General features: G+C 39.2%; 1 protein-coding gene across 1 annotated transcript in view; it reads left to right on the top strand.

The window, feature by feature from the left end:
• Positions 1–26,875, top strand: part of LOC119826107 (solute carrier family 7 member 13-like) — a 47,013-nt gene that overhangs the window by 15,272 nt on the left and 4,866 nt on the right. The window contains exons 2-3 of the mRNA XM_038347122.1: positions 15,627–15,758; positions 21,896–22,257. Of these exons, the coding sequence (XP_038203050.1) occupies positions 15,627–15,758; positions 21,896–22,257 (494 nt within the window). The remainder of the gene's footprint in view (positions 1–15,626; positions 15,759–21,895; positions 22,258–26,875) is intronic.

A 26,875-nucleotide genomic window follows, 5' to 3' on the forward strand; every position in this document is an offset into this window, starting at 1 on the left:
TTTGGGTGGAATGTTCTATAGATGTCTGTTAAGTCCATTTGGTTCATTACCTCCATTAAGTCTTTCAATTCTCTGTTAGGTTTCTGTCTGATTGACCTGTCCATTGGTGAGAGAGGAGTGTTGAAGTCTCCAACTATTAGTGTGTGTGGTTTGATGGCTGCCTTGAGTTCTAGAAGTGTTTCTTTTACATAAGTGGGAGCTTTTATATTAGGGGCATAGATATTCAGGATTGAGACTTCATTCTGGAGGATTTTTCCTGTTATGAGTATAAAGTGTCCCTTTCCATCTCTTCTGATTGATTTTAGTTTGAAGTCGACTTTGTTGGAAATTAGTATGGCCACACCCGCTTGTTTCTTAGGGCCATTTGCTTGATAAACCTTTTCCCAACCCTTTACTCTGAGTAGGTGCCTGTCTTTGTGGTTGAGGTGTGTTTATTGTAAACAGCAAAATGTTGGATTCTGTTTTCGTATCCAGTCTCTTAGCCTGTGCCTTTTTATAGGTGAATTGAGTCCATTGATATTAAGTGATATTAATGACCAGTGGTTGTTAACTTCAGTCATTTTTAGTAGTAGAGTTTGTGTGTTTCCCTTCTTCTAGTTGTGCTGGTGAAGGGTCGCTAGATGCCTGAGTTATTGTCGGCGTTGTTGGACTCCTTGGTTTGTGATTTTCCTTCTATTACTTTCTGCAAGGCTGGATTTGTGGCTACGTATTGTTTAAATCTGTTTTTGTCCTGGAATATCTTGTTTTCTCCATCAATGGTGAATGCAAGCTTTGCTGGGTATAATAGTCTAGGCTTGCATCCATGTTCCCTAAGTGTCTGTAGCACATCTATCCAAGCTCTTCTGGCTTTCATGGTTTCCATTGAGAAATCAGGTGTAATTCTGATAGGTTTCCCTTTATATGTTACTTGACCTTTTTCCTTTGCAGCTCTTAATATCTGTTCTTTATTCTGTATGTTTTGTGTTTTGATTATTATATGGCGTGGGGATGCTTTCTTTTGATCCAGTCTATTTGGTGTTCTGTAGGCTTCTTGTACCTTCATAGGAACATCCTTCTTTAGGTTGGGGAAGTTTTCTTCTATAATTTTGTTGAATATGTTTTCTGGGCCTTTGAGTTGTAATTCTTCTCCTTCATCTACCCCAATTATTCTTAGGTTTGGTCTTTTCATGGTGTCCCAGATTTCCTGAATGTTTTGTGTTAAGAATTTGTTAGATTTGTTTAGATCTTTAATCTGTGAGTTTATTTCCTCTATAGTATCTTCAGAGTCCGAGATTCTTTCTTCCATCTCTTGTATTCGGTTGGAAATACTTGTCTCTGAAGTTTCTGTTCGTTTACTCAGAGTTTCCATTTCCAGTCGTCCCTCAGATTGTGTTTTCTTCAATACCTCCATTTCATTTATCAGGTCTTGTACTGTTTCCCTTACCTGTTTGATTGCTTTTTCTTGTTTTTCTTGTTTTTCTTGGGTATCTTTGAGAGATTTATTTATTTCGTCTACCTTTTTGTTTGTCATCTCCATTTCTTTATGGCAGTTTTTTACCTCCTGTTTAAGGTCCTCTATTATTTTTATAAAGTACTGTTTAATGTCGGTTTCTTCTATATCTTCTGGGGTAGGGTGTTCAATTCCTGTTGTTTCGGGATGTCTGGCTTGTGGTGATGTCATGTTGCCTTTCATGTTGTTGGAGGAGCTCCTGCATTGGCGCCTGCCCATCTCTTCCTTCAAAAGGAGCGCGGAGGTGTTTGGTGTCCCCAAAGAATGATGGATCCTCCTTGCTCCGGGCAGTCAAATGAAGGAGGGGACCTCCCACCGGCCTGGGTGCACTCAATTCCGGGTCCCCAGAGCCCAAACAGGCTGAGCTGTGGGATTTTGTGGCCCCAAAGACGGGAGGATGAGGCAGGGGGAGGGGGGGAGGATTCTGGGTGCAAGCTGGGAAGGGACAGGGAGAGAGAGGCGGTATCCGGGGAGAATAACCCCTGCAGGAAGAGCAGGAAGTGTGCTGGTGGCAGGGGGAGTTGTGGAGAGTCGGTGGTCCCTCTCCGGGCAGCTGCCGCGGTTCGGGCACTCACTCCTCACTCACCCCAAAGAACGATGGATCCTCCTGCAGACTTTCAGGTCCCCTTGCAGGCCAATCAGCTCTCAGACAAAGGCCTACCTTGCTCCGGGCAGTCAAATGAAGGAGGGGACCTCCCACCGGCCTGGGTGCACTCAATTCCGGGTCCCCAGAGCCCAAACAGGCTGAGCTGTGGGATTTTGTGGCCCCAAAGACGGGAGGATGAGGAAAGGGGAGGGGGGGAGGATTCTGGGTGCAAGCTGGGAAGGGACAGGGAGAGAGAGGCGGTATCCGGGGAGAATAACCCCTGCAGGAAGAGCAGGGAGTGTGCTGGTGGCAGGGGGAGTTGTGGAGAGTCGGTGGTCCCTCTCCGGGCAGCTGCCGCGGTTCGGGCACTCACTCCTCACTCACCCCAAAGAACGATGGATCCTCCTGCAGACTTTCAGGTCCCCTTGCAGGCCAAGCAGCTCTCAGACAAAGGCCTATCTTGCTCCGGGCAGTCAAATGAAGGAGGGGACCTCCCACCGGCCTGGGTGCACTCAATTCCAGGTCCCCAGAGCCCAAACAGGCTGAGCTGTGGGATTTTGTGGCCCCAAAGACGGGAGGATGAGGCAGGGGGAGGGGGGGAGGATTCTGGGTGCAAGCTGGGAAGGGACAGGAAGAGAGAGGCGGTATCCGGGGAGAATAACCCCCCAAAGAACGATGGATCCTCCTGCAGACTTTCAGGTCCCCTTGCAGGCCAAGCAGCTCTCAGACAAAGGCCTACCTTGCTCCGGGCAGTCAAATGAAGGAGGGGACCTCCCACCGGCCTGGGTGCACTCAATTCCAGGTCCCCAGAGCCCAAACAGGCTGAGCTGTGGGATTTTGTGGCCCCAAAGACGGGAGGATGAGGCAGGGGGAGGGGGGGAGGATTCTGGGTGCAAGCTGGGAAGGGACAGGAAGAGAGAGGCAGTATCCGGGGAGAATAACCCCTGCAGGAAGAGCAGGAAGTGTGCTGGTGGCAGGGGGAGTTGTGGAGAGTCGGTGGTCCCTCTCCGGGCAGCTGCCGCGGTTCGGGCACTCACTCCTCACTCACCCCAAAGAACGATGGATCCTCCTGCAGACTTTCAGGTCCCCTTGCAGGCCAAGCAGCTCTCAGACAAAGGCCTATCTTGCTCCGGGCAGTCAAATGAAGGAGGGGACCTCCCACCGGCCTGGGTGCACTCAATTCCAGGTCCCCAGAGCCCAAACAGGCTGAGCTGTGGGATTTTGTGGCCCCAAAGACGGGAGGATGAGGCAGGGGGAGGGGGGGAGGATTCTGGGTGCAAGCTGGGAAGGGACAGGAAGAGAGAGGCAGTATCCGGGGAGAATAACCCCTGCAGGAAGAGCAGGAAGTGTGCTGGTGGCAGGGGGAGTTGTGGAGAGTCGGTGGTCCCTCTCCGGGCAGCTGCCGCGGTTCGGGCACTCACTCCTCACTCACCCCAAAGAACGATGGATCCTCCTGCAGACTTTCAGGTCCCCTTGCAGGCCAAGCAGCTCTCAGACAAAGGCCTACCTTGCTCCGGGCAGTCAAATGAAGGAGGGGACCTCCCACCGGCCTGGGTGCACTCAATTCCGGGTCCCCAGAGCCCAAACAGGCTGAGCTGTGGGATTTTGTGGCCCCAAAGACGGGAGGATGAGGAAGGGGGAGGGGGGGAGGATTCTGGGTGCAAGCTGGGAAGGGACAGGGAGAGAGAGGCGGTATCCGGGGAGAATAACCCCTGCAGGAAGAGCAGGAAGTGTGCTGGTGGCAGGGGGAGTTGTGGAGAGTCGGTGGTCCCTCTCCGGGCAGCTGCCGCGGTTCGGGCACTCACTCCTCACTCACCCCAAAGAACGATGGATCCTCCTGCAGACTTTCAGGTCCCCTTGCAGGCCAAGCAGCTCTCAGACAAAGGCCTATCTTGCTCCGGGCAGTCAAATGAAGGAGGGGACCTCCCACCGGCCTGGGTGCACTCAATTCCAGGTCCCCAGAGCCCAAACAGGCTGAGCTGTGGGATTTTGTGGCCCCAAAGACGGGAGGATGAGGCAGGGGGAGGGGGGGGAGGATTCTGGGTGCCTCATATGGGTTTTTCCATCAGTTTATTTATGTGGTAGATTAAATTGATAGATTTTCATGTTTAACCATCCCCGCATTTCTAGGATGAAGCTGATTTGATCTTGGTGGATGATTTTTTGATGTGTTCATGGATTCCATTGGCCAACATTTTATTGAGTATTTTTGCATTAGTCTGTAATTCTCTTTCTTGATTCTTTATGTGATTTCAATATCAGTGTAACGTAGCCTCACAAAAAGAGTTTGGCAATGTTCCTTTTGTTTCTATTTTGTGGAACAATTTAACTAGTACAGGTATTAGCTCTTTGAAGTTCTTGTGGAATCTGGTCCTGGATATTTTTCTTGGTTGCCAGGCTTTTGATGAATGCTTCCATTTCCTTGCAGGTTATACGTCTTATTCAATTGTTCACCTGGTCTTGATTTAATTTTGGTATATGGTATCTATCCAAAAAATGTCCATTTCTTTTACATTTTCCAATTTTGTGGAGTACAAATTTTTGTAGTATGGCCTAATTATTCTCGGGATTTTCTCAGTGTTGTCTTGTCCCCCTTTTCATTTCTGATTCTGTCAATTTGAATGTTCTCTCCCTGCCTTTAATTAGTTTGGATAAGGGTTTGTTATCTTATTGATTTTTCTCAAGGAAAAAGTTCTTTGTTTCTTTGTATTTTCTTTGTTTCCATTTTACTGATTTCAGACCCTAATTTGTATTGTTTCTATGATAGGTATGAAGTGTCTTTATTCATCTCCTCTGAATGATTTTAGTTTGAAGTCTATTTTGTCAGGTATTAGGATAGCTACACCCACTGGTTTCTTAGGTCCATTTGATTGGAAATTTTTTTCCTAATATTTTACACTGGATTAATCTTTATTTGAGATTGAGGTCTGTTTCTTGTATACAACAGAAGGATGGGTCCTGCTTTTGTATTCATTCTCTTAGCCTGAGTCTTTTTATAGGTGAATTGAGTCCATTGATATTAAGAGATATTAATGACAAGAAATGACAAGCGATTGTTAATTCCTGTTATTTTTTCAGTTGTAGTATTTGTGTGCTTCTGTACTTGGGGTTTGTTGGTGTGAATTTATCTGTTTCCTGTGTTTTTTTTTTCTGTAGTTAAAATTTTTCTTCTAGTACTTTCTTTAGGGCTGGATTTGTGGATAGGTATTATTTAAATCTGGATTTGTCATTAAATGTCTTGTCTTTTTCATCAATGGTGATTGAAAACTTTACAATGTATAATAGTCTGGACTTTCACATGTGATCTCTTAGTGTGTGTAGCACATCTTTCCAGGACCTTTTGGCTTTCAGGGTTTTTATTGACAAGTTGAGTGTAATTCTGATAGGTTTGTCTTTATATGCTACTTAGTCTTTTTCCTTTGCAGATTTTAATATTTATTCTTTATTATGTATGTTTAGTGTTATGATTCTGATATGGCAAGGGGATTTTTTATTGTCTAGTCTATTTGGTTTTCTGTAAGCTTCTTGTATCTTCATAGGCATATTCTTCTTTAGGTTGGGAAACTTTTCTTCTATGATTTTTTGAATATATTTTCTGTGCTTCTGAGCTGGAGTTCTTCTCCTTTTTATCCCTATTATTCTTAGATTTGGTATTTTCTTAGTGTCATAGAATTCTTTTATGTTTTATGTTAATAATTTGTTGGATATAATGCTTTCTTTGACCAATAAATCTATTTCTTCTGCCTTATCTTAAACACCTAATGTTCTCTCTTCCATCTATTACATTCTGTTGGTTATGCTTGCATCTGAAGTTCATGTTTGTTTAGCCAAATTTTCTAATTGTAGATTTCCCTTTGTTTGTGTTTTCTTTATTGCCTCTATTTTGATTTTCATGTCTTGAACTGTTTCCTTCACCTATTTGATTGCTTTCTCTTGGTTTTCTTGAATTCTTTAAGAGATTTGTTGATATTTTCCATTTTTTTGTCTTTTCCTCCATTTTGAGGGAATTTTTCATTTCTTCCTTAAGGGTCTCTTATCTTCATAAAATTATATTTAGGATCATTTTCTTCTGCTTCTTCTCTGTTAGAGTGATCAGCTCTTCGTATTTTATGAACACTGGGTTCTGATGTTACCTTCTTGCTTTTTTGGTTCTTGAAAGAATTTTTCCATTGGTGCCTCCAATTGGTGCTGGATATGTTTTTTCTTTTTGCTTCAATCCTTGCCGTTGTCTGTGTCTTAGAAAGTTGTTCTTGGTCTGCTTTGGGCAGTTGTTCTCTGTGTCTCAGGGTATTCTCGAGGTCTCTCTTGGCCTGCTCTCTTGACCCCTTCTGTGTAGTTGCAGCCTTTACTTCAGAGCTCCTCTGAGGTTTCAAGGAAAGGGTGGGTTTGGGGGCAGAGTGGGACTTGTAGCTTACATGGTCGTATGATGGAGTGAGGGTGTTGAAGCAGCCTACTTCCAGGAAGTTTGCCTACTGGGTGGCTTTTGAAGCTGAAGTAGGTGGGGGAGGGTCCTGTTAAATATGGTATCTAAAATTCAAACAGACCTCAAAACATTTACCTTTGATCAATCTCAATAAACAAGTCACTGATAAAATCTATTTCAATTCATTTTTATGATTATTTTCTCCCATGTTAGTCAGGCTTAGTGAAATGGAATAACTAAAATATGCTGCAGATCCTGAGTGGCTGCAGCAAGCAGCAGGCCATGAGATCATGAGACCATGAGACCATGCTGCAGATCTCTGAAGGCAACTGGTCCTGGGGTACCTGGGCATGAGCAAGAAAAAAACATAAAATGCAACAAACCCACTTAGGAGTTTCTTAGAGGGGGTGCATACAGGCCTGGGAATCAGTGTGCAGAGAGAGACAGAGAGACAGTTGGGGGGTAAGGGGGGAAGTGGGGAGAGGTAAAAGCTGCCTCTAAGAGAGGGAGACAGAAAAGGAAGAAACTCAGGCAAGCAGGAAGGAAGATCTGCCTGCCTCAGTGGATGGGGGAAAGAGTGGGTGTGGATTGTCTCTTAAAGAGACAGAACAGATTATTATATTCCCATCTTTTTTTTATAATAAAAAGGTGGGAGGTCAGGCAACACAGGCGAAGGGAATTGGGGCAGCAGTTTCTCAAGAATGCTTTCTACTTATTTGTGGGTGCCATATTTTAGGGGAAACCTGAGAAGGCTGGGTACTTGTCACATCCTAGTATATCTGGTCTGTTTGAGCCTGAGTCCTTTTCAATCTCCCTCTCAAAGAGGCAGCTTCTGTCTCTCTGTCTCTCTGTCTCTCTGTCTCTCTGTCTCTGTCTCTCTCTCTCTGCTTTCCTCCCCTTCTCCCCTTCCCTTTCATAACCCACCAAATAATATCCAACCTTACTTTACATGGCATGCCTATCCATCTCTTGCCCATCATTTGGGACCAGCTGCCTTCAGAGACCTGTGGCATGGTCTCATGTGCTATCCCTGCATGGGACTGGCTGATTCGGGACATGTGGCATGGTCTCTGCCCACTGCGGCTACTCAGGATTTGCACATTTTTAAATTAATCTATTAAATTGGTGCCATGAGACTCAGGAGGCTCCCCTGCTCCAAGCTCCTCTCCCAGGGTCGGGATCCAGAACCAAGCATTATTTTTTGCACAACATCCATGTGTTCCATATGCCTGAGGATGATTTCTACAGCATGATTTCTATACACACCACAGGTTACAATTGGCGAGTTTCCCCCATTCTGGTCAGATGACATTCATCTCTGGATTGCTTCCCTTTGCTAACATTGTGTTTGGAATGGCCCAAGACTGACCCACCCATGACTGAGGACCCAGGGTCCCTAAGGTTCTTCTTTCTCCTTTCTTTTCTTTTCTTTTTTCTTTTCTTTTCTTTCCTTTCCTTTCCTTTCCTTTCCTTTCCTTTCCTTTCCTTTCCTTTCCTTTCCTTTCCTTTCCTTTCCTTTTCTTTTCTTTTCTTTTCTTTTATTTTCTTTTCTTTTCTTTTTTCCCCTCACCATGAAAGGCCTCTTGCCTTTCTGGGTTCTAAATAATCCTGACCAGATCCAGCCAGGCCTTACCACCCCACTCAATGCCAGGGGATGCCCTCCCCTGGGTCTTGTAAAGGTAGCACTGATTCACACCCCACCCACAGTTGAGAGATGTCTCACTGTGTGCCTTGTGGTGTCATTGTTTTGTGGGTTTTCACAGTTTCAGCTACGGGTAGCAAGCCATGCAGGTCCATCCTACCTGGAATGGGTGCCTTTTAGAGGGCATAAAACCACAGGCCTTGATGCCCTACTTCACTCTGCTGGTGTCCGGCTGGCTCCACTTTTAATGGAGCTTTCTAACTACTGTCAGTGGGAGCTTTCTAACTACTGTCAGTGCACAGGCAAATGAAAGGAGTTTCCTCAAACTGTCCCTGCCACTACTGCTGCCAACAAGGTTGGTAGGATCCACAAGATGGCTTTTTTCAAATCCAGCCTTTTGCTCCCCTCTGAAGCTTGTGGCATGGCAACTCAGCCATAGGACAGATCACACCTCTAGGACTCTCTTATTATTAAATTCCCTGCTTTTCCATACAACATGTTACTGCTACCATTTTGGCTGAGGTCAGGTGACTTCACGACCATTTTAACTGAGAGCCAGATTAGGTGACCAAGTTCTGCCATCTTTACTGAAGTATACCCTGCCTGGTCCCCATGTTTAATTATGTTTTTGTCTCTAAATTCTTCTAGTTGAATCTGTTGTATGTGTGTTTTGTGTAGTGGCATGCTTTTGGTAGGACCTACCAAGAGCATCCCCCTCACCCAATTCCTGTTCACTGTCTGTGTGTGAGTTCACACATGTAACTTAAATGCACTTATGTTTACTGTTAAATGTTATAATTGTCTGTTCATTGCATCTCATTCCAGACTACAAAACAATAAGTCTCATGTATTAAACTCGTATGTACTTTTATGTCTCTTACAAAAATACTTTATATTTAATCCAACCCTCATTTAAAATATATTAAGATGTTCTATATTACTGTTAGTTCTTTCATAAACCTTTTATTGCCAGCAGTTTTTTCTTCTTTTTCTCTTTTTATAAGTGTAAATTTTACCTGTTAAATTAAGAGCCAGTACAGTCAAGTGTAGTGTGTTAAGCGGCGGGCTGCATTCCTGCCGCCCGGATCCTGGCCACCTGGCTCCCGCACGGCTAGCTTTATACCCGAAATAACAACACACAAACTGTATTCATTTAAACACTGCCTGGCCCATTAGTTCCAGCCTCTTACTCACATCTTGACTAACCCATATCTAATAATCTATGTAACACCACGAGTGGTGTCTTACTGGGAAAGATTCAGCATGTCTGACCTGGCGGCTGGCTTCTTCGCATCTGTCTCCCCGAGGAGTGGCATGGTGGTCTGACTAACTTCCCAGCATTCTGTTCTGTCTACTCCACCCACCTAAGGGTCGGCCTATCAAATGAGCCAGGCAGTTTCTTTATTAACTAATGAAATCAACTTAAACAGAAGACCCTCCCACATCAGTAAAGCTTGAACCCAGCTCTCCAGGTCAATTCTATACTGTAGCTGTACCTGATAAACATCCCTCAACTGCTCAGAGATCTAGGGAATATGGCATTTAAATATTTAATAATTAAAATCTTTTTATAACAAAAAGATACAGTTTGGCTCCTAGCAGCAGCACTCTACTTCCTCCAAAGAAGACAGAAGACAAACAGACACAGAACAATATTCATCTGCAATCACTTCTACTGCTCAGTGCTGACCCCTGGGTGAAACTGCCTTTCATCTAAACTCCAGACATACACAGTATTACTGGAATCAACAGCCTAGCTGCTCAGGTCAAAGTAGGCTTGTCTTCCTATAGATTTCTTAGCCTACAGGATGTTCTGGAGCCTGGCAGGCCCTATGCTAAACAGCAAAATGCAAATACAACCTTTAGCAATCATGGAGGACGATGAGGAGTAGCTCTAGGTGCCAACCAAGTAAGTTCTCTGTTGTTTTTTAATCAATAACTCAAGTAAAATTTTATCATTCTCAAAGATCTCTGATGCAGTTTGACAGCTGAGAGGTTTGTCAGTTTAAAAGAACAACCTCACCAAACAAATTTTAGTCAAATACAAATACAAATACAAATACAAATACAAGACTTGCAAGTTATAAAGGTGTAAGGACAAATACAAGTTATCAAATTTCTCTGTCACGCTGCCTTTCATAATCTTAAAAATCCTTTTCATTGTATAAAAATATCAGTCACAGCCTTTCTGACATAAATATGCTACTGTTTATACAATGTATATGTTTAAAACTTCTGTTTTCACAAACCCAAAGAATTCTTGTGAGTTCCAGGGATCTAAATTGAAGGATCCACCTTAAACAACAGGTCAGATACATCCCTCTCAATTCCCTGCTCCTAATTTTTTTCCCTAAACTTAACTTTGTCCTCTGTTTTCCCAATACCTCAAACAGGTGTAAGAGACCAGACATTTCCATACCACAAACACTGGACAGGAACAAATAAATCAGCTATGCCAGGATGTGACCAGCACCCAGTATTCTCAGGTTCCTCCACAAAGATGATGCCCATGAAAAGCAGGAAGCAGTCTTGCGAATTTGCTGCCCCAATTCCCTTAAGCTGTGGTGCCTGACCTCCCACATTTTTATTATAAAAAAGAGATGGGAATGTAATAATCTGTCCTGTCTCTTTAAAAGACAAGCCATGCCCACTCCCTCCTCCAACAACATCTGTCTCTCCCTTCTCTCTCTCCTCTCTCTCTTTCTTTCTCTCTCTCTGTGCCTCTCTGCTCTTCTCCCCTTCTCCCTTTTCTTTCCATAACCCACTAAATAAATATCCAACCTCATTCTGTATAGTCTCTTCAGAGACCTGCAGCATGGTCTCATGCACCATCCCTGTCTGGGACTGGCTACTCTGTGGACTGCTGCCTGCCCCTGCTGGGGAACCTGAAGCTACGTGGGATCTGCAGCATTTTTTAATTAATCCATTACACTTAGCATCTTCTCTCTAGTTTTTAACCATTTGTATTTCCTCGTTTTGGAGCTGTCTTCATTGTGATTTTACATTGATTTGTGGTCATACTGGGTAAACTGAGAACAGTATTCTATCAATTTTGTTGATATTCATGGATTGGTTGCCAATTACATTTATTTTTTATGACTTAACTTTTTTGATGTATAGTTAAAAAGAGACTTTTGATACAAAAAGACACAAATTTATTTAGTTTCCCAAATATATTTTATTACACATAATTTTTAGGACACCTGAAAATTTTCTTTCTAACAAACACAGTGTATATAGATTTACAAATCTATTTATATCTATGTTTTCATCTCATCATAATCTTATACCATTTGGAAAACTAAAGATTTATAAAGCATACAGGAATTATGCCAAATAAGTTAATTACTACATTAAATATTAAATCTTCAGCCACATAAAAATAATCAATTACATAACAATCAATTCAGTTATTCAATAAATGCTGAATACAATCTCAGAAATATAGAGCAATGAAATTATAAACACAAGTTTATTCTTTTAAATTATCTATTTTCAGTAAAATTAAGGAAATAAAAACTAATAGGTAAACAGATGAAAGAAAACAATAAAATATATTCTGCAACAGTTACAAATAAATAATAAAATCTATATCTAATGGTAATATCTATGAAACAAGAAGTAAAAATATGGATGAAGAACAATAAAATTCAATAAGTACAAAGGTATGGTTTTATGTGGGGTAGACTACCAATGTATCATAAATATAGAGGGCATAAGATCACGAAAGAATTATAAAATTATTAATTTAATTGTTGCCATTGTACAAAGAATGACTTATGAGGTCTTTGTCCATTTCTATGAGAGTTTATCTTGATCATATTGGTTTGTATGGAATCCCTATACACTGTGGCAGGCCCCACTTCCTGAGCAGGGTATTCTGGAATGCTTGACAGTGAAGAGAGTAAGCTGATCACTAACATTCATGCTGTGGTGATTTTAATGAAAATGGCCCCCATAGAGTTTGGCCCTATTATGAGATTTGTCCTTTTTGGAGTAGGTATGGTCTTGTTGGAGAAAGTGTCATTAGGATTGTGAGCTTTGAGGTGTCAGAAGCTCAAGACAGGTCTAGTGATTTTCACTGCTGCCTGTTGATCCAGATTTAGAACTCTCAGCTACCTTTCCAGCATCATGTTTGACTGCATGCAGCCATGCTTTATGACATGACAATAATGGACTAATCTCTCAACTCTAAGATGGTCCTAATTAAATATTTTCTTTTATACAACTTGCTGTGACTATGGTGTTTTTTTTACAGCAATAAAAACCCTAATGAAGACACATGCATTTAACTGTCTATACTTCTTAATATTGATGTAATGTCTACAGCTAACTTGATTTCCTGCTGCTGTGACTTCCCAGTAATAATGATGCTCTGTAATCTGGAAATCTCTCTTAAAATAAAACCATTATTTTATAAATTGTAAGGATATTTTATCACATCAATTATAAAAGTAATGAGACAGGAGTTGGTATCATAACTTTGGTCATCTCTGTAATAAGCCTATATAATATTTTTTTGTAGGAATGTAGAGGCATTTAGTCTGTTGAGATAAAAATGCTACAGGATTTCAAAAGCAGAATGTAATGAACTGTGCTAATGAGTGTATTGAAAAGAGTAATGCTGAGAAAAATGTGGACACTGACTGTTCAGCTTCTGAGTTTTAGAAGGGAACAAGGACTTTATTGAGAGATGGTAGAGAGACCATGTTTCTGATATTTTGGCCAAGAATCTGGTTTTATCCCACCAATTCACTTAAAATATGAGTAATGTAAATAAAATGATGAAGATCATGCAACGTTTCTCTTGACAGATTTGGTTTAGTTCATATGGGTGACATTTTATAATTCCACCCATGTACCTGAAAATTTGATAATTTCCTATTTCTTTATTGTTTACTAGAATTTTTCTGTTTTACCTATAAATCATATAGGATTTTCTTCTAGAAAGTTCAGCATTTCAGGATTTACATTGATGTCTTTGATACAATTGCAGCAAATTTTTAAATATAGGGACAATATTATTCTTCCTATAGGTGGACAACCAATTTTCCAAACACCACTTGTAGAAGATGATATACTTCCTTCAATATAAGCTTTAGATCTTTTGTCAAATATGAGGTGGTTGTAGCTATATATGCCCTTGTTAAACCTTTTATTTTGTTTCATTGGTCTATATGTCTTTTTTGCCAGTTGCATCCTGGTTTTATTATTACATCTCTGTAATAAGTCTTGAAATGCAGAATAATAATCCTTCCAGCATTGTAATTACTACTGATTGGCTTAGCTATTTTGGGTCCACCTGAATTCTAGGATTTTTTTCAATACCTATCAAAAATAACATGGATGATGGGTATTTTTATTGAATTTGAATTGAATCTGTTTATTTCTTTTGATAGAATGGTTGCTTCCACATTATTAATTCTACCAATCCTGGAACATGGAAGATCATCCAATATTCTAGTGTTTTCTCTTCTTCAGAGATTTAGTTTTCATTATAGAGTTCCTTCACTTCCTTGCTTAGAATGATTCTTAATATTTTTGAGGCTATTGTGAATGGGAATTCTTCCATTTCTTCAACATGCTTTTTGGTACACAGAGAGAATGTTGTTGTTGTTGCTTTGACTTGTTAAAATATCTCACATCAAGTTTAATTTTTGTTTCAGTTTTGTTCAGAAATTCTCTATACTAAATTCTATTTTTAAATGCTGAATTTTTTCTTAATGCAATCATCAGTTGATTCATGTTCTTGTAGTGTTCATTTCAGAATTAATTCATACTCTTTATCGAGTTTATTGATGGCATTTATTATGTTTACTTTGAAATCATTGTCTTGTGTGTTATCTATGTTCCATATAAATTGGGAGGATTAATTTTTGGAGAAGACATATTGTACTTATTTATGTTGGTGATGATTTTGATGTAACATTGAATCTCAATTTAAGTCATTGTTAGCTTTATTTAGTATGAATTATATATTTTTGTATAATCTATCTATTGTCTATCTATCTATCATCTATCTATCTATCATCTATCTATCTATCTATCATCTATCTATCATCTATCTATCATCTATCTATCTATCATCTATCTATCTATCTATCTATCATCTATCTATCTATCATCGATCTATCTATCTACCATCTATCTATCATCTATCTATCATCTATCTATCTATCATCTATCTATCTCTCTATCTATCATCTATTATATCTATCTATCTATCTATCATCTATCTATCATCATCATCATATCTATCTATCTATCTATCTATCTATCTATCTATCTATCTATCTATCTATCTATTATCTGTCTATCTGTTTGTCTCTCTGTCTCTCTGTGCATTTGTCAATCTGTCCGTATATGTATTTATCATCTATGTCCACTACTTTTAGTGAGATTTTGGATTTTTCAATAGCCGTAACATGAATTTTTTGGTAGTCAGAATATTGCCTAAGATTAAAGCTTCAAGGGTACTTGCTGTTGAAATTGTAACGAGTTTCCAGAAATGCTTCTAGATTGGCTTGATCAAAATGAAGTTTCTGAATGCAGAAAGAAACCCTCCATTAAATTAGCTGGTTCTTACCATAGATCCTTAGAATGTTGGAAGAATTACATATTTTTGTGGGTAATCATTTGATTGTGGGGCAATGAAAGCAGGCCTCTATTCTGTTCTCAGTATACCCAAGTTTGTGTCACAATAGTAAGAATTAGTGCCATGGGAAGACGACACACAGGGCTCCTGTGAAGTCCACATGTGTCAGGATTTATGCTTGATTATAAATGTTAAACAGTGATTTTTTTCACTTGACAGCATATCTGTGGAAGGGAAAAAAAAGAATGAAGCCTGTATAATAATACTTATGTCACACGAAATGAAACTGATTGACACAATTATTGCATATTAATGTCACTTACAGCCTTCAAAGTTGGGAATTTGTTATACACCAGTGTTATCCAAAATAGAGAAAGGCAGTTCTCCAAATTCTGACCTCACATAATTTTGTTTAAACCTTTGTGAACAAAACAGGAAAGATATGTTTATATTGTTTATATTGGCTACTCCTTGCTTATAAAATTGAATGTCTCTTTTTCCATGATATAATTTGGTGAAGAATATTCAAATTTTAAAAACTTTTATTTTTAAATTAGGATCATAGAAAATGTCAGCATTCAAACAAAATTTGTCTGCCAAAGGAGCAGAATTAAGTTAAAAAATTTAAATAAGTATCATATTTTTTTTCTTTTTTCGGTTTTTCATGACAGGGTTTCTCTGGGTAATTGCTCTGATGCTCTGGATGTCCTGGCACTAGATCTTCTAGATCAGGCTGACCTTGAACTCACAGAGATCCACTTTCCTCTGCCTCCTAAGTCCTGAGATTAAAGACATTCACCACCATTGCCAGGCCTCCTTTTCTTTTTCATGCAGAGAAAAATACATTTCCCAGTATGCAACTTTTCTAATGATTTTACCTGTGTTTTTCAGGAGAAGTAGAAAATCCCTCTGAAACAATTCCCAAATCATTGATTTTTGGTCTGCCTATTATAGCTGTGATTTACATATTGACTAATGTATCCTACCTGGCAGTTTTGACACCTCAGGAAATCATTGCTTCAGGTATGTCTGGCTATAAACAATCACAAATACAAATATATTTAATCTTATAATGAGCTTTTATTTATCTTGCACACAAATACTACAGCCTCTAAATAACTCACTCTTAGGTACGAAAGAGACACCTTCTGCCTTCCATATGCCTCCTGGGTACTCTTATCCTGACAATCCTTTCTTGCAGTCTAGATGGATTGATTTTAAATTCTATACCACATGCACAAAAGGGCTTTTTAAAATTTATGACTATATCATTATGGAGAGCTTAAAGATCACATAAAATCTTGAAATAGAATGAAAGACCATATTCAAAATCAGAATGAAGCAATACCTCTGAATAATAAGCTCTTTGGGATTTAGTTAAATGATAACCTTTAGAAGCATAGTTTAACAATTGTAGCTTTGCAAATATACGTGAATAACTCTAGCTGTCCAAACACTTGTGATGAAAAAAGGGGTAGAACTAATTGAGATTCAAATAGGAATGGACAAGTGTAAAAAGTTAAGACCTGCCAGGCCAAGCCAAGAAGAGCCAGCCTGGAAGCTGCCTGGTGTTGTCAAAGCCAGTGATCATGTCTAGCCAATAAGGGGTGATCATGGGATATTTCCTGAAGGCCTAGAAACAGGTGCTGTCAGAGGTCCTTATCTTGCCTAGCCAATGAGAGCTGACAACTTAGGCCTGGGTGATGGAAGGATATATAAGTTTTTTTCCCATTTTTAAATAAATGAGTTTGCCCTATTCCTTTCAGTGTACTTTCAGTGACTGTGTTCATTGATGTCAAGCTTTCTCATGCTCTCTCCCAAGGAAAACATTAGGGCCCAGCTACAGAAAATTACTAAAAAAACCATAAAACTGTAACAATAAATTTTAACAATAGTTTATAATCTTTATTTTTCATTCTTTTTGATTTTCCAAGACAGGTTTTCTCTATAGCTTTAGAGCCTGTGCTGGAACTTGCTCTGTGAACCAGTCTGTCTTTGAAACCATAGAATCCACCTGTCTCTGCCTCCTAAATTCTAGGATTAAAGAGATTCACCACCATATCACAGCTCTATAATCAGTATTTATATACACAGGGTGGATAAATTTTTAACCATGTCAGATAAAGTCAGATAACAAATTTATTGCTATTTTCCTAATGTTAGATATCCATATTACTTAAGTGCTGTGGATTATGCTCATTGTTAAGTAAAAGATCATTGGCTTATTTCTGGGCAGGTAGAGATTGAGGTTGAGATCCAATTAAGATAACTCTGGGAAGAGGGAGGGCAGAGCCTGAGAGTCACTGAAAATATGGAGAAGCAATATGAGAATGTTTGTACTGAGAAAAAGTACCAAGCCATGTGACCAAACATTATTATGGGTTAATTTAAGTGTAAGAAATAACTAGTAGTAAGTCTTCTTCTGGTTAATTATAAGTAATGTAAGCCACTGTGTGGTAATGCAGGAAGTGACTGCTGGATATTTGTAACCAAGTGACTCCAAGACAGGAAATTTCCATTTATATATGGTGCACAAGTTGGACAAGCATTTCCATATAAAGTCTGTAAAAGCATTTAAAAAAGGATTCTAAATATACAAAAAAATGGAATGAAACTTGGCTTCTTAGTATCCACTTTTTCTTATGTAGGCTCTAGTTCCTAAGTGACAAGCAGAGGCACAACTCCATAAGGAGATGGCTTTCTGACTGAGTGCTTTTGGCAAAAACTGCATGGCTCTTTTAAGAGGCCCTGCTACCAAGTACTTAAATGTGGTTTTTGAGTAGTGGGTGGTTTGCTACTTAGTGGCAGTGTGGACTCAGAGACATTGCAGTGTTGGAGTGATAAACATGGCTCTAGCTTTTGCCTTCGCCATTAAGCTAGACTCTCATCTCAGGAAGCTAAGGAATGGGATAGTGGCAATTGTCAAAGCTGCTGCTTTGGTCTTAGTTATGCCCACTTAGTAGTTTAAAAGATCATGTGGTCAGAAAAAAGATATGTATATGCAATAAAGACACATTCAGATGGAAAAAACCTAAATAATTTTAAATGGATTAAAAATATTTGTAGGCATGGAAGAGAAAATAAAAAGGGTAGAAAAAGTTCTTCAAAAGGAATGGAGAAATAAAAATATAATAAGCCATATAAAAATAAGCCATAAAAATAGAGAGTCTGGGGTGTGTATATTACTGCACTATCTTTAAAATGTTTGTATATAGAAGACCTTTGATTATGAAACCTCCTATATTAAACCAACCAATATCTATTAAAATTTCTTAACTTCAAAAATTAAGTCAGAAGATCTGTTACTATAGGGGAAAAGTTATGTTTTTGCTTCCACAGAAAATGAATGCTTTGGATTCCTTACAGGTTAAAAAAGTATCATGTTTCATTGAGGATGAAAGACCCCATGAAAAAAATCTCCAACAGGAATCTATGGCACAGGTGATTGAGCATCGAGAACAGCTTCTAGGCAGCTGACTGAAATAATTCAGGCTCACACAGTATGCTACTGAGGACTTGAATATAATCCTAAATTTTCTCAGGCTTCCCCAAAGCTTGCCATTGCCCCCAATCAGCAGAAAGTAGTCTAGAGAGCTACACACAAATTTCCAAACTTTTTGGTTATAAATGTGTGTTTTTACTTAAGGGGGTTGGTTAAAAATTGTTATTGATTATAGTAAAAATAATGGCTAAATAAGAGATAAAATCAGAGACCTCTTTCTAAAAGAAGAACAAAGGATGTGACATAGAAATAATGGATGGAAAGGGTAGACTAATTAATATATTTTAACCCTCCCAAAAAAACAACTGTTAATTTCAAAACAGTTTACATTGATAATGATTTTAGTTTATTGATACAAATTTAAAGTTATTTCTGTTGTTCTGTATTGATGTTTCTACTCTTGTTTAGGACATTGTGATTATATGGTTCATCTGAAAACAGAATATATAACTAAGATATATAGATTATTAGTCTTCTATAATAGTAAACTTATAGTCATGTTAGTTAGGTTTCCAAAGTCATACAGAAATATATTTTAGATAGATAGATAGACAGCCTTTAAACACTCATGCGACCAAACCCGTCTCTCTGAGTGTGGCCAACAGCGGGGGCTGACTGAGAAGCAAAGGACAATGGCTCTGGGCTCTGATTGTTCTTCATGGACGGGCTCTGTGGGAGCCTTCTCAGCTTGGTCGATCACCTTCCTGGACCTGGGGGGAGTTGGGAGGACCTTGGTTTTAGCATAGAGTGGGGAACCCTGATGGCTCCTTGGCCTTGAGAGGGAGGGAGGGGAGGTATGGGTGGAGGGGAGGGGAGGGAAGGGGGAGAAGGAGGGGAGAGAAAGGGGAGAAGGAGGGGAGGGAGGGGGGAGGAGGAGGGAAGGAGATGGAAATTTTTAAATATAAAAAAAAATAAACCATGAGAAAAAAAAAAAAAAAAAGAGCTACAGAATATGTGATTTAAATTGCTTTAAGAGCTTAGACTTTTATTGATATTGAGACTCATCTGCTCCTGGTAGCGCCAATTACTTCAATGGGAATAATTGGCTTTGAAGAAACTTCTTATGTTGGGTTTTCTTTATGGCAAAAGATAGTCATGTGGGCAAAGAAACTGCCCTTGTCACAATTGCTGAGAGTTACTATAAAAACTGGACCAAAGAGCCGGGCGGTGGTGGCGCACGCCTTTAATCCCAGCACCCGGGAGGCAGAGGCAGGCGGATCTCTGTGAGTTCGAGGCCAGCCTGGTCTACAAGAGCTAGTTCCAGGACAGGCTCAAAAAATGCTGCAGAGAAACCCTGTCTCGAAAAACCAAAAAAAAAAAAAAATACCAAAAAAAAAAAAAAAACAAACAAAAAAAAAAAAAAAAAAAAAAAAAAAAACTGGACCAAAAGCATGCAAGAAAGGTGACTGCCACATTTTGTCATGAGACTATAGACCAGTCCTTCAAATTTCCCTGCTTCCCAGCAAAGCCTGTCAGATATGCTAGACCTGGAAGCAAGACTTCGATGATCCAATGTTGCAGAGGAATTTTAGATGACTGTTCAGGCAGCTTAAGGTCCCTGTCAGAAGTTAACTTTATAACCTTTCTATGGACTTTGATGGAGTTAAAGACTAGATATTCATATTTACAATTTTTCTTAGTTATGATAAAAGATAAATTAGATGTGAAATTTTAGGTTTACCAGAAAAAGATAGATAATAAAGTATTTTCTCTAATTTTGTGAAATACAAATAGACTGGCTATTGTTGCTATAATTTTTGCTTACCAACTTTTTTGGTTGTATATAACTTTACTATGTTAAGGTTAAAATCATTAATTAGATAAAAGGGGAAAAGCTGTGTGTTATGCTCATTCTTAAGTAAAAGTTGATTAGATGATAGCTGGGCAGGAAGTGATTGAAAACAAAAGCCAGATAAGGATAATTCTGGGAAGAGAAATGGCAGAGTAAGAGAATTACTGGAAAGTGTAGAGAAGCAAGATGAGAATGCTGTACTGAGAAAAGGTACCAGACCACATGGTTAAACACTGATAAGAATTATGGATTAATTTAAGCAGATAAGTTAATTAGAAACAAGCCTGAGTTATTAGCAAAGTATTCATAAGTAATATAACCCACTATGAGGTAATTTGTGAAATGGCTTCTGAGTATTTGGGACCAAGCAGTTCCAGGACAGGAAACACCAATTTATACATAAATATATTTTATTTCCATTGGGAAAAATCTTTCAATTTATAAATTATAATTTATAAATGTTTTAGTCACTGTTTTAATTACCCATGGTGTTCTTATCAATTCTCCAAAATTTTATGACAAAAGTTGTCATTTGTTTAATACACAAATCTATAGGATAAACTTTTATGGTGGCTCCAGAAAATTGCTTCTTTCTTTCACAGGGTCTGTAAATTCTCTGGAGACTACTGCAGCTTGGAAATCATCTGCCCTGAAGCTTAAAATAGACTGAACTCTTAAGTTTAAGTGACTCACTGTCCTTTAGTTAGAAAATTCTAGAATATGTGCATTATTGTATTAGGGCAAATGATTGTGTTTGAAAAAATAGGAAACTTGACAAAAATATGAAAATCATGGGTATAATGGAACTGGATAATTGATTCCCATTATTCATTAGATAGGAGAAAGGAATAAGAAGAGCCGTTTAGCAAAATAAATTCAGTCAGAAAATAAATGATGCTTCAACTGACTTCCACACAAGGTCATGAGGTGTAAACAATCTAACAGATAAATAATGTTTGCTCAATTTCTACAACTGATGGAACAGTGAAGCAGCTGAGTGATACCATTTGAATGTCAAATGTCCCCTATATGCTTAATTGTTTGATTATTTAAACTTCAGGTCTGAAATTACTCTGAAATCTATAGAAACTTTCAGATGCAGATCCTTACTGAAGAAACTGAGTCCTTTTTTAAATTTAATGGCTTAGATTTCTTTTTTTTTTCTTTTTTTGGTTTTTCAAGACAGGGTTTCTCTGCAGCTTTTTTTTAGATCCTGTCCTGTAACTAGCTCTTGTAGACCAGGCTGGCCTCGAACTCACAGAGATCCACCTGCCTCTGCCTCCCGAGTACTGGGATTAAAGGCGTGCGCCACCACGGCCTGGCTGGCTCAGATTTCTTTATGTCTACTTTCTGACTACAGATTCATTGTGACCAAATGCCCCACAATTTTTCCATCAAACCTTGTCTGATATGATGCACTATTTACTACAAAACTGCAAGCTAAAATAGAGTCTTCTTAAGTTTGTTTTTATCAGTATTTGGTCATAGTAAGAAGACTAGTGATTAATACAGTGAATCATGGAACACATGCTTTTCAGAGTATGTTGTACATAGTCATGGCTCCATCTCCTCACAAACTATTTAATATTGTCAATTTATCAGGTATCCAGTTTACCAATTAAGATGGCAAGAATTCTGCAATATCAGGGAATAGACTGAATGCTGGGACATAAAGACTTTTAATGCCTTTTACTTATCAAATGAAATCACAAGGCTTAATCTGAAACAAGAATGAGTAAAGTATCTCCCTCTTTTGGTAGAAGCACCCAAGTTTCATTGATCATGAAGGAAAGAACACAGGGTTATCACTGTGTTTTCAATAAGCAAAACAGGTTTCATTCTTGAATTTCTGTTTAATTTTTGTAGATTCTGTTGCGGTCACATGGATGAACAGAGTGTTGCCTTCCATGCAATGGGTCGTTTCTTTGGCCATCTCAATTTCTATACTGAACACCACTGGCTGTGGAGTACTTTCAGCCTCAAGGGTTTTCTATTCTGCAAGCCAAGAAGGACAGCTTCCTTTAATTTACTCTATGCTTAATGACCACCACTGCCCAGTTGTAGCTATCACTCAAATTATCATGTTATCATCTCTGGCAATAATGCCATTGAATTTAATCTATGTGGTAAAATATATAGGACTAACATACTTTATTGGAAATGGACTAAATATGATAGCTTTACTTAAAATGAGGTACAAGGACCCAGACCTACCGAGGCCTTATAAGGTAAATCAAAATATGAACATTAAATTTCTCCTGTCTTTATTTTATTATTATTATTATCATCATTATTATTATTATTAAAAATTTCCATCTCTTCCCCTCCTCCCTCTTCCCTCCCCTCCCCACTCCCTCTCTCTCCAGGCCAAAGAGCCATCAGGGTTCACCACACTATGTTAAGTCCAAGGTCCTTCCAACTCCCCCCAGGTCCAGGAAGGTGAGCAACCAAACTGACAAGGCTCACACAGAGCCCGTCCTTGTCACAGAGACCAAGCCCATCGCCATTGTCCCTGGCCTCTCGGTCAGCCTCCACTGTCAGCCACCCTCAGAGAGTCCAGTTTGGTCGTATGTTCCATCAGTCCCATTCCAACTGGACTTGGCGATATCCGCTTAGCTCTGTCCCGCTGTCTCAGTGGGTGAACGCACCCCTCACGGTTCTGACTTTCTTTCTCATGTTCTCTCTCCTGCTCCTCATCAGGACCTTGGAAGCTCAGTCCGGTGCTCCAATGTGGGGCTCTGTCATTTTCTTCATCTATCGCCAGGTGAAGGTTCTATGGTGATATGCAAGATATTCATAAGTATGGCCATAGGATCTGGCCTTCTCTGGCTCCCTCTCCTCAGCTGCCCAAGGAACTAGCTGGGGGCATCTCCCTGGAAACATGGGAACCCCTCTAGAGAAAAGTCTCTTGACAACCCTAAGTTATATGCTTCCCTGCTCACATAACCACCCTTCACACATCCCAAGCATCCCATTTCCCCAAGCTCTCCCATCCTCCCCTTCACACTTTTCTCTCCCCATCTCCCCTTGCCCCCATCCCACCCCACCCCCAAGTTCCCAATTTATGCCCGGCAATATTATCTACTTCCAATATGCAGGAGGATAACTGTATGTTTTTTCTTTGGGTTCATCTTCTTATTGTCTTCTCAAGGATCATGAATTATAGGCTCTCTGTCCTTTATTTATGGCTAGAAACCAATAATGAGTGAGTACATCCCATGCTCATCTTTTTTGGGTCTGGGTTACCTCACTCAGAATAGTGTTTTTTATTTCCATGCATTTGCCTGCAAAATTCAAGATGTCATTGTTTTTTTTAATCACTGAGTAGTATTCTAATATGTATATATTCCACAGTTTCTTCATCCATTCTTCCACTGAAGGGCATCTAGGTTGTTTCCAGGTTCTGGCTATTACAAATAATGCTGCTGTGAACATAGTTGAACAAATGCTTTTGTAGTATGATTGGGCATCTCTTGGGTAAATTCCCAAGAGTGGAATTACTGGGTCCTGGAGTAGGTTGATCCCGAATTTCCTGAGAAACCGCCACACTGCTTTACAAAGTGGTTGCAAAAGTGTGCATTCCCACCAGCAATGGACGAGTGTACCCCCTACCCCACAACCTCTCCAGCAAAGGCTATCATTGGTGTTTTTTATTTTAGCCAATCTGACAGGTGTAAGATGGTACCTCAAAGTTGTTTTGATTTGCATTTCCCTGATAGCTAAGGAGGTTGAGCATGACCTTAAGTGTCTTTTGGCCATTTGAACTTTTTCTGTTGAGAATTCTCTGTTCAATTCAGAGCCCCATTTTTTAAATGGGTTAATTAGCATTTTAAAGTCTAGTCTCTTGAGTTCCTTATATATTTTAGAGATCAGACCTTTGTCAGTTACAGGGTTGGTGAAGATCTTTTCCCATTCAGTAGCCTGCCTTTGTGTCTTAGTGAGAGTGTCCTTTGCTTTACAGAAGCTTCTCAGCTTCAGGAGGTCCCATTTATTCAATGTTGCCCTTAATGCCTGTGCTGCGGGGGTTATACGTAGGAAACGGTGTCCTGTACCCATATGTTGTAGAGTACTTCCCACTATTTCCGCTATCAGGCTCAGTGTGTTCAAATTAATATTGAGGTCTTTAATCCATTTGGACTTGAGTTTTGTGCATGGTGATAGATATGGATCTACTTTCATTCTTCTATAGGTTGACATTCAGTTATGCCAGCACCATTTGTTGAAGATGCCCTCTTTCTTCTATTGTGCACTTTTGGCTCCTTTATCAAAAATCAGGTGTTCATAGATTTGTGGGTTAAGATCCGAGTCTTCTATTTGATTCCATTGGTCGACTTCTCTATTTTTATGCCAATACCAAGCTGTTTTCAATACTGTAGCTCTGTAATAGAGTTTGAAGTCAGGGATGGTAATGCCTCCAGAAGTTCCTAATTTTTTGTATAAGATTGTTTTGGCTATCCTGGGTTTCTTTTTTTTCCATATAAAGTTGATTATTGTCCTCTCAAGATCTGTGAAGAATTTTGTTGGGACCTTGATGGGGATTGCATTGAATCTATAGATTGCTTTTGGTAGAATTGCCATTTTTACTATGTTGATCCTCCCAATCCATGAGCGAGGGAGATCTTTCCATTTTCTGGTATCTTCTTCAATTTCTTTCCTCAAAGACTTAAAATTCTTGTCAAATAAGTCCTTCACTTCCTTGGTTAGACTTACCCCCAAATATTTTATGCTATTTGTGGCTGTCGTGAAAGGTGATACTTCTCTGATTTCCCTCTCTGCTTCCTTATCCTTTGTGTATAGGAGGGCGACTGATCTTTTGGAGTTGATCTTGTATCCTGCCATGTTACTGAAGGAGTTTATCAGCTGTAAGAGTTCTTTGGTGGAGTTTTTTGGGTTGCTTATGTACAGTATCATATCATCTGCAAATAACGAAAGTTTAACTTCTTCCTTTCCAATTTGAATCCCTTTGATCCCCATATGTTGTCTTATTGCTATTGCTAGTATTTCAAGCATTATATTGAAGAGCCAAGGAGAAAGTGGACAGCCTTGTCGTGTTACTGAATTTAGTGGGATGGTCTTGAGTTTCTCTCCATTTAATTTGATGTTAGCTGTTGGCTTGCTGTAAATAGCCTTTATTATATTTATGAATGAACCTTGTATCCCTATTCTCTCCAAGACCTTTATCATAAAGGGGTGCTGAATTTTGTCAAATGCTTTTTCAGCATCTAATGAGATGATCATATGGTTTTTTTCCTCCACTTAATTTATATGATGGATTACATTGATAGACTTTCGTATGTTGAACCAGCCCTGCATCTCTGGGATGAAGCCTACTTGATTGTAGTGGATAATTTTTCTAATGTGCTCTTGGATTCAGTTTGCCAGTATTGTATTGAGAATTTTTGCATCAATGTTCATGAGTGAGATTGGCCTGTAATTCTCTTTCTTGGTTGAGTCTTTGTGTGGTTTAAGTATCAGGGTAACTGTAGCTTCATAAAAGGAATTTGGCAATGACTCTTCTGTTTCTATATTATGAAATACTTTAAGGAGTATAGGTATTAGGTTTTCTTGGAAGTTCTGGTAGAATTCTGCATTGAAACCATCTGGTCCTGGGCTCTTTGTGGTAGGGAGGTTTTTGACCACAGTTTCTAATTCTTCGCGACTAACAGGACGATTTAGAATGTTCACCTGGTCCTGGTTTAACTTTGGTATATGGTACTTATCTAAAAAAATGTCCATTTCTTTTACATTTTCTAATTTTGTGGCATACAGGTTTTTGTAGTAAGATCTAATAATTCTATGAATTTCCTCTGTGTCTGTGGTTATTTCCCCCTTATCATTTCTGATCTTATTAATTTGCATGTTCTCTCTCTGCTGTTTGATTAGTTTGGCTAGGGGTTTGTCAATCTTGTTGATTTTCTCCAAGAACCAGCTTTTTGTTTCATTGATTCTTTGGATTGTTTTCTGTGTTTCTATTTTGTTGATTTCTGCCCTCAGTTTGATTATTTCCAGTCTTCTACTCCTCCTAAGTGAATCTGCTTCTTTTTTTTCTAGAGCTTTCAGGTGTGCTGTTAAGTCTCCAATGAGTGCTTTCTCCATTTTCTTTAAGTGGGCACTTAGCACTGCCTTCATTGTGTCCCATAGGTTTGAGTATGTTGTGTCTTTGTTTTCATTAAATTCAAGAAAGACTTTAATTTCTTTCTTTATTTCTTCCTTGACCCAGGTGTGGTTCAGTAGTTGACTGTTCAGTTTCCATGAGTTTGTAGGCTTTCTGGTGGTAGCATTGTTGTTGAATTCTAATTTGAATCCATGGTGATCTGACAGGACACTGGTGGTTACTAATATTTTTTTGTAACAGTGGAAATTTGCTTTGTTACCAAGTATTTGGTCAATTTTTGAAAAGGTTCCATGAGGCGCAGAGAGGAAGGTATATTCTTTCCTATTTGGGTGGAATGTTCTATAGATGTCTGTTAAGTCCATTTGTTTCATTATCTCCATTAAGTCTTTTAATTCTCTGTTAGGTTTCTGTCTGATTGACCTGTCCATTGGTGAGAGAGGAGTATTGAAGTCTCCTACTATTAATGTCTGTGGTTTGATGGCTGCCTTCAGTTCTAGCAATGTTTCTGTTACATAAGTGGGTGCTTTTATGTGAGGGGCATAGATATTCAGGATTGAGACTTCATTCTGAAGGATTTTTCCTGTTATGAGTATAAAATGACCCTTTCCATCTCATCTGATTGATTTTAGTTTGAAGTCAACTTTGTTAGAAATCAATATGGCCACACCTACTTGTTTCTTAGGTCCATTTGCTTGATAAACCTTTTCCCAACACTTTACTCTGAGTAGGTG

Source organism: Arvicola amphibius, chromosome 11 (assembly GCF_903992535.2).
Source record: "Arvicola amphibius chromosome 11, mArvAmp1.2, whole genome shotgun sequence".
Taxonomy (NCBI): domain Eukaryota; kingdom Metazoa; phylum Chordata; class Mammalia; order Rodentia; family Cricetidae; genus Arvicola; species Arvicola amphibius.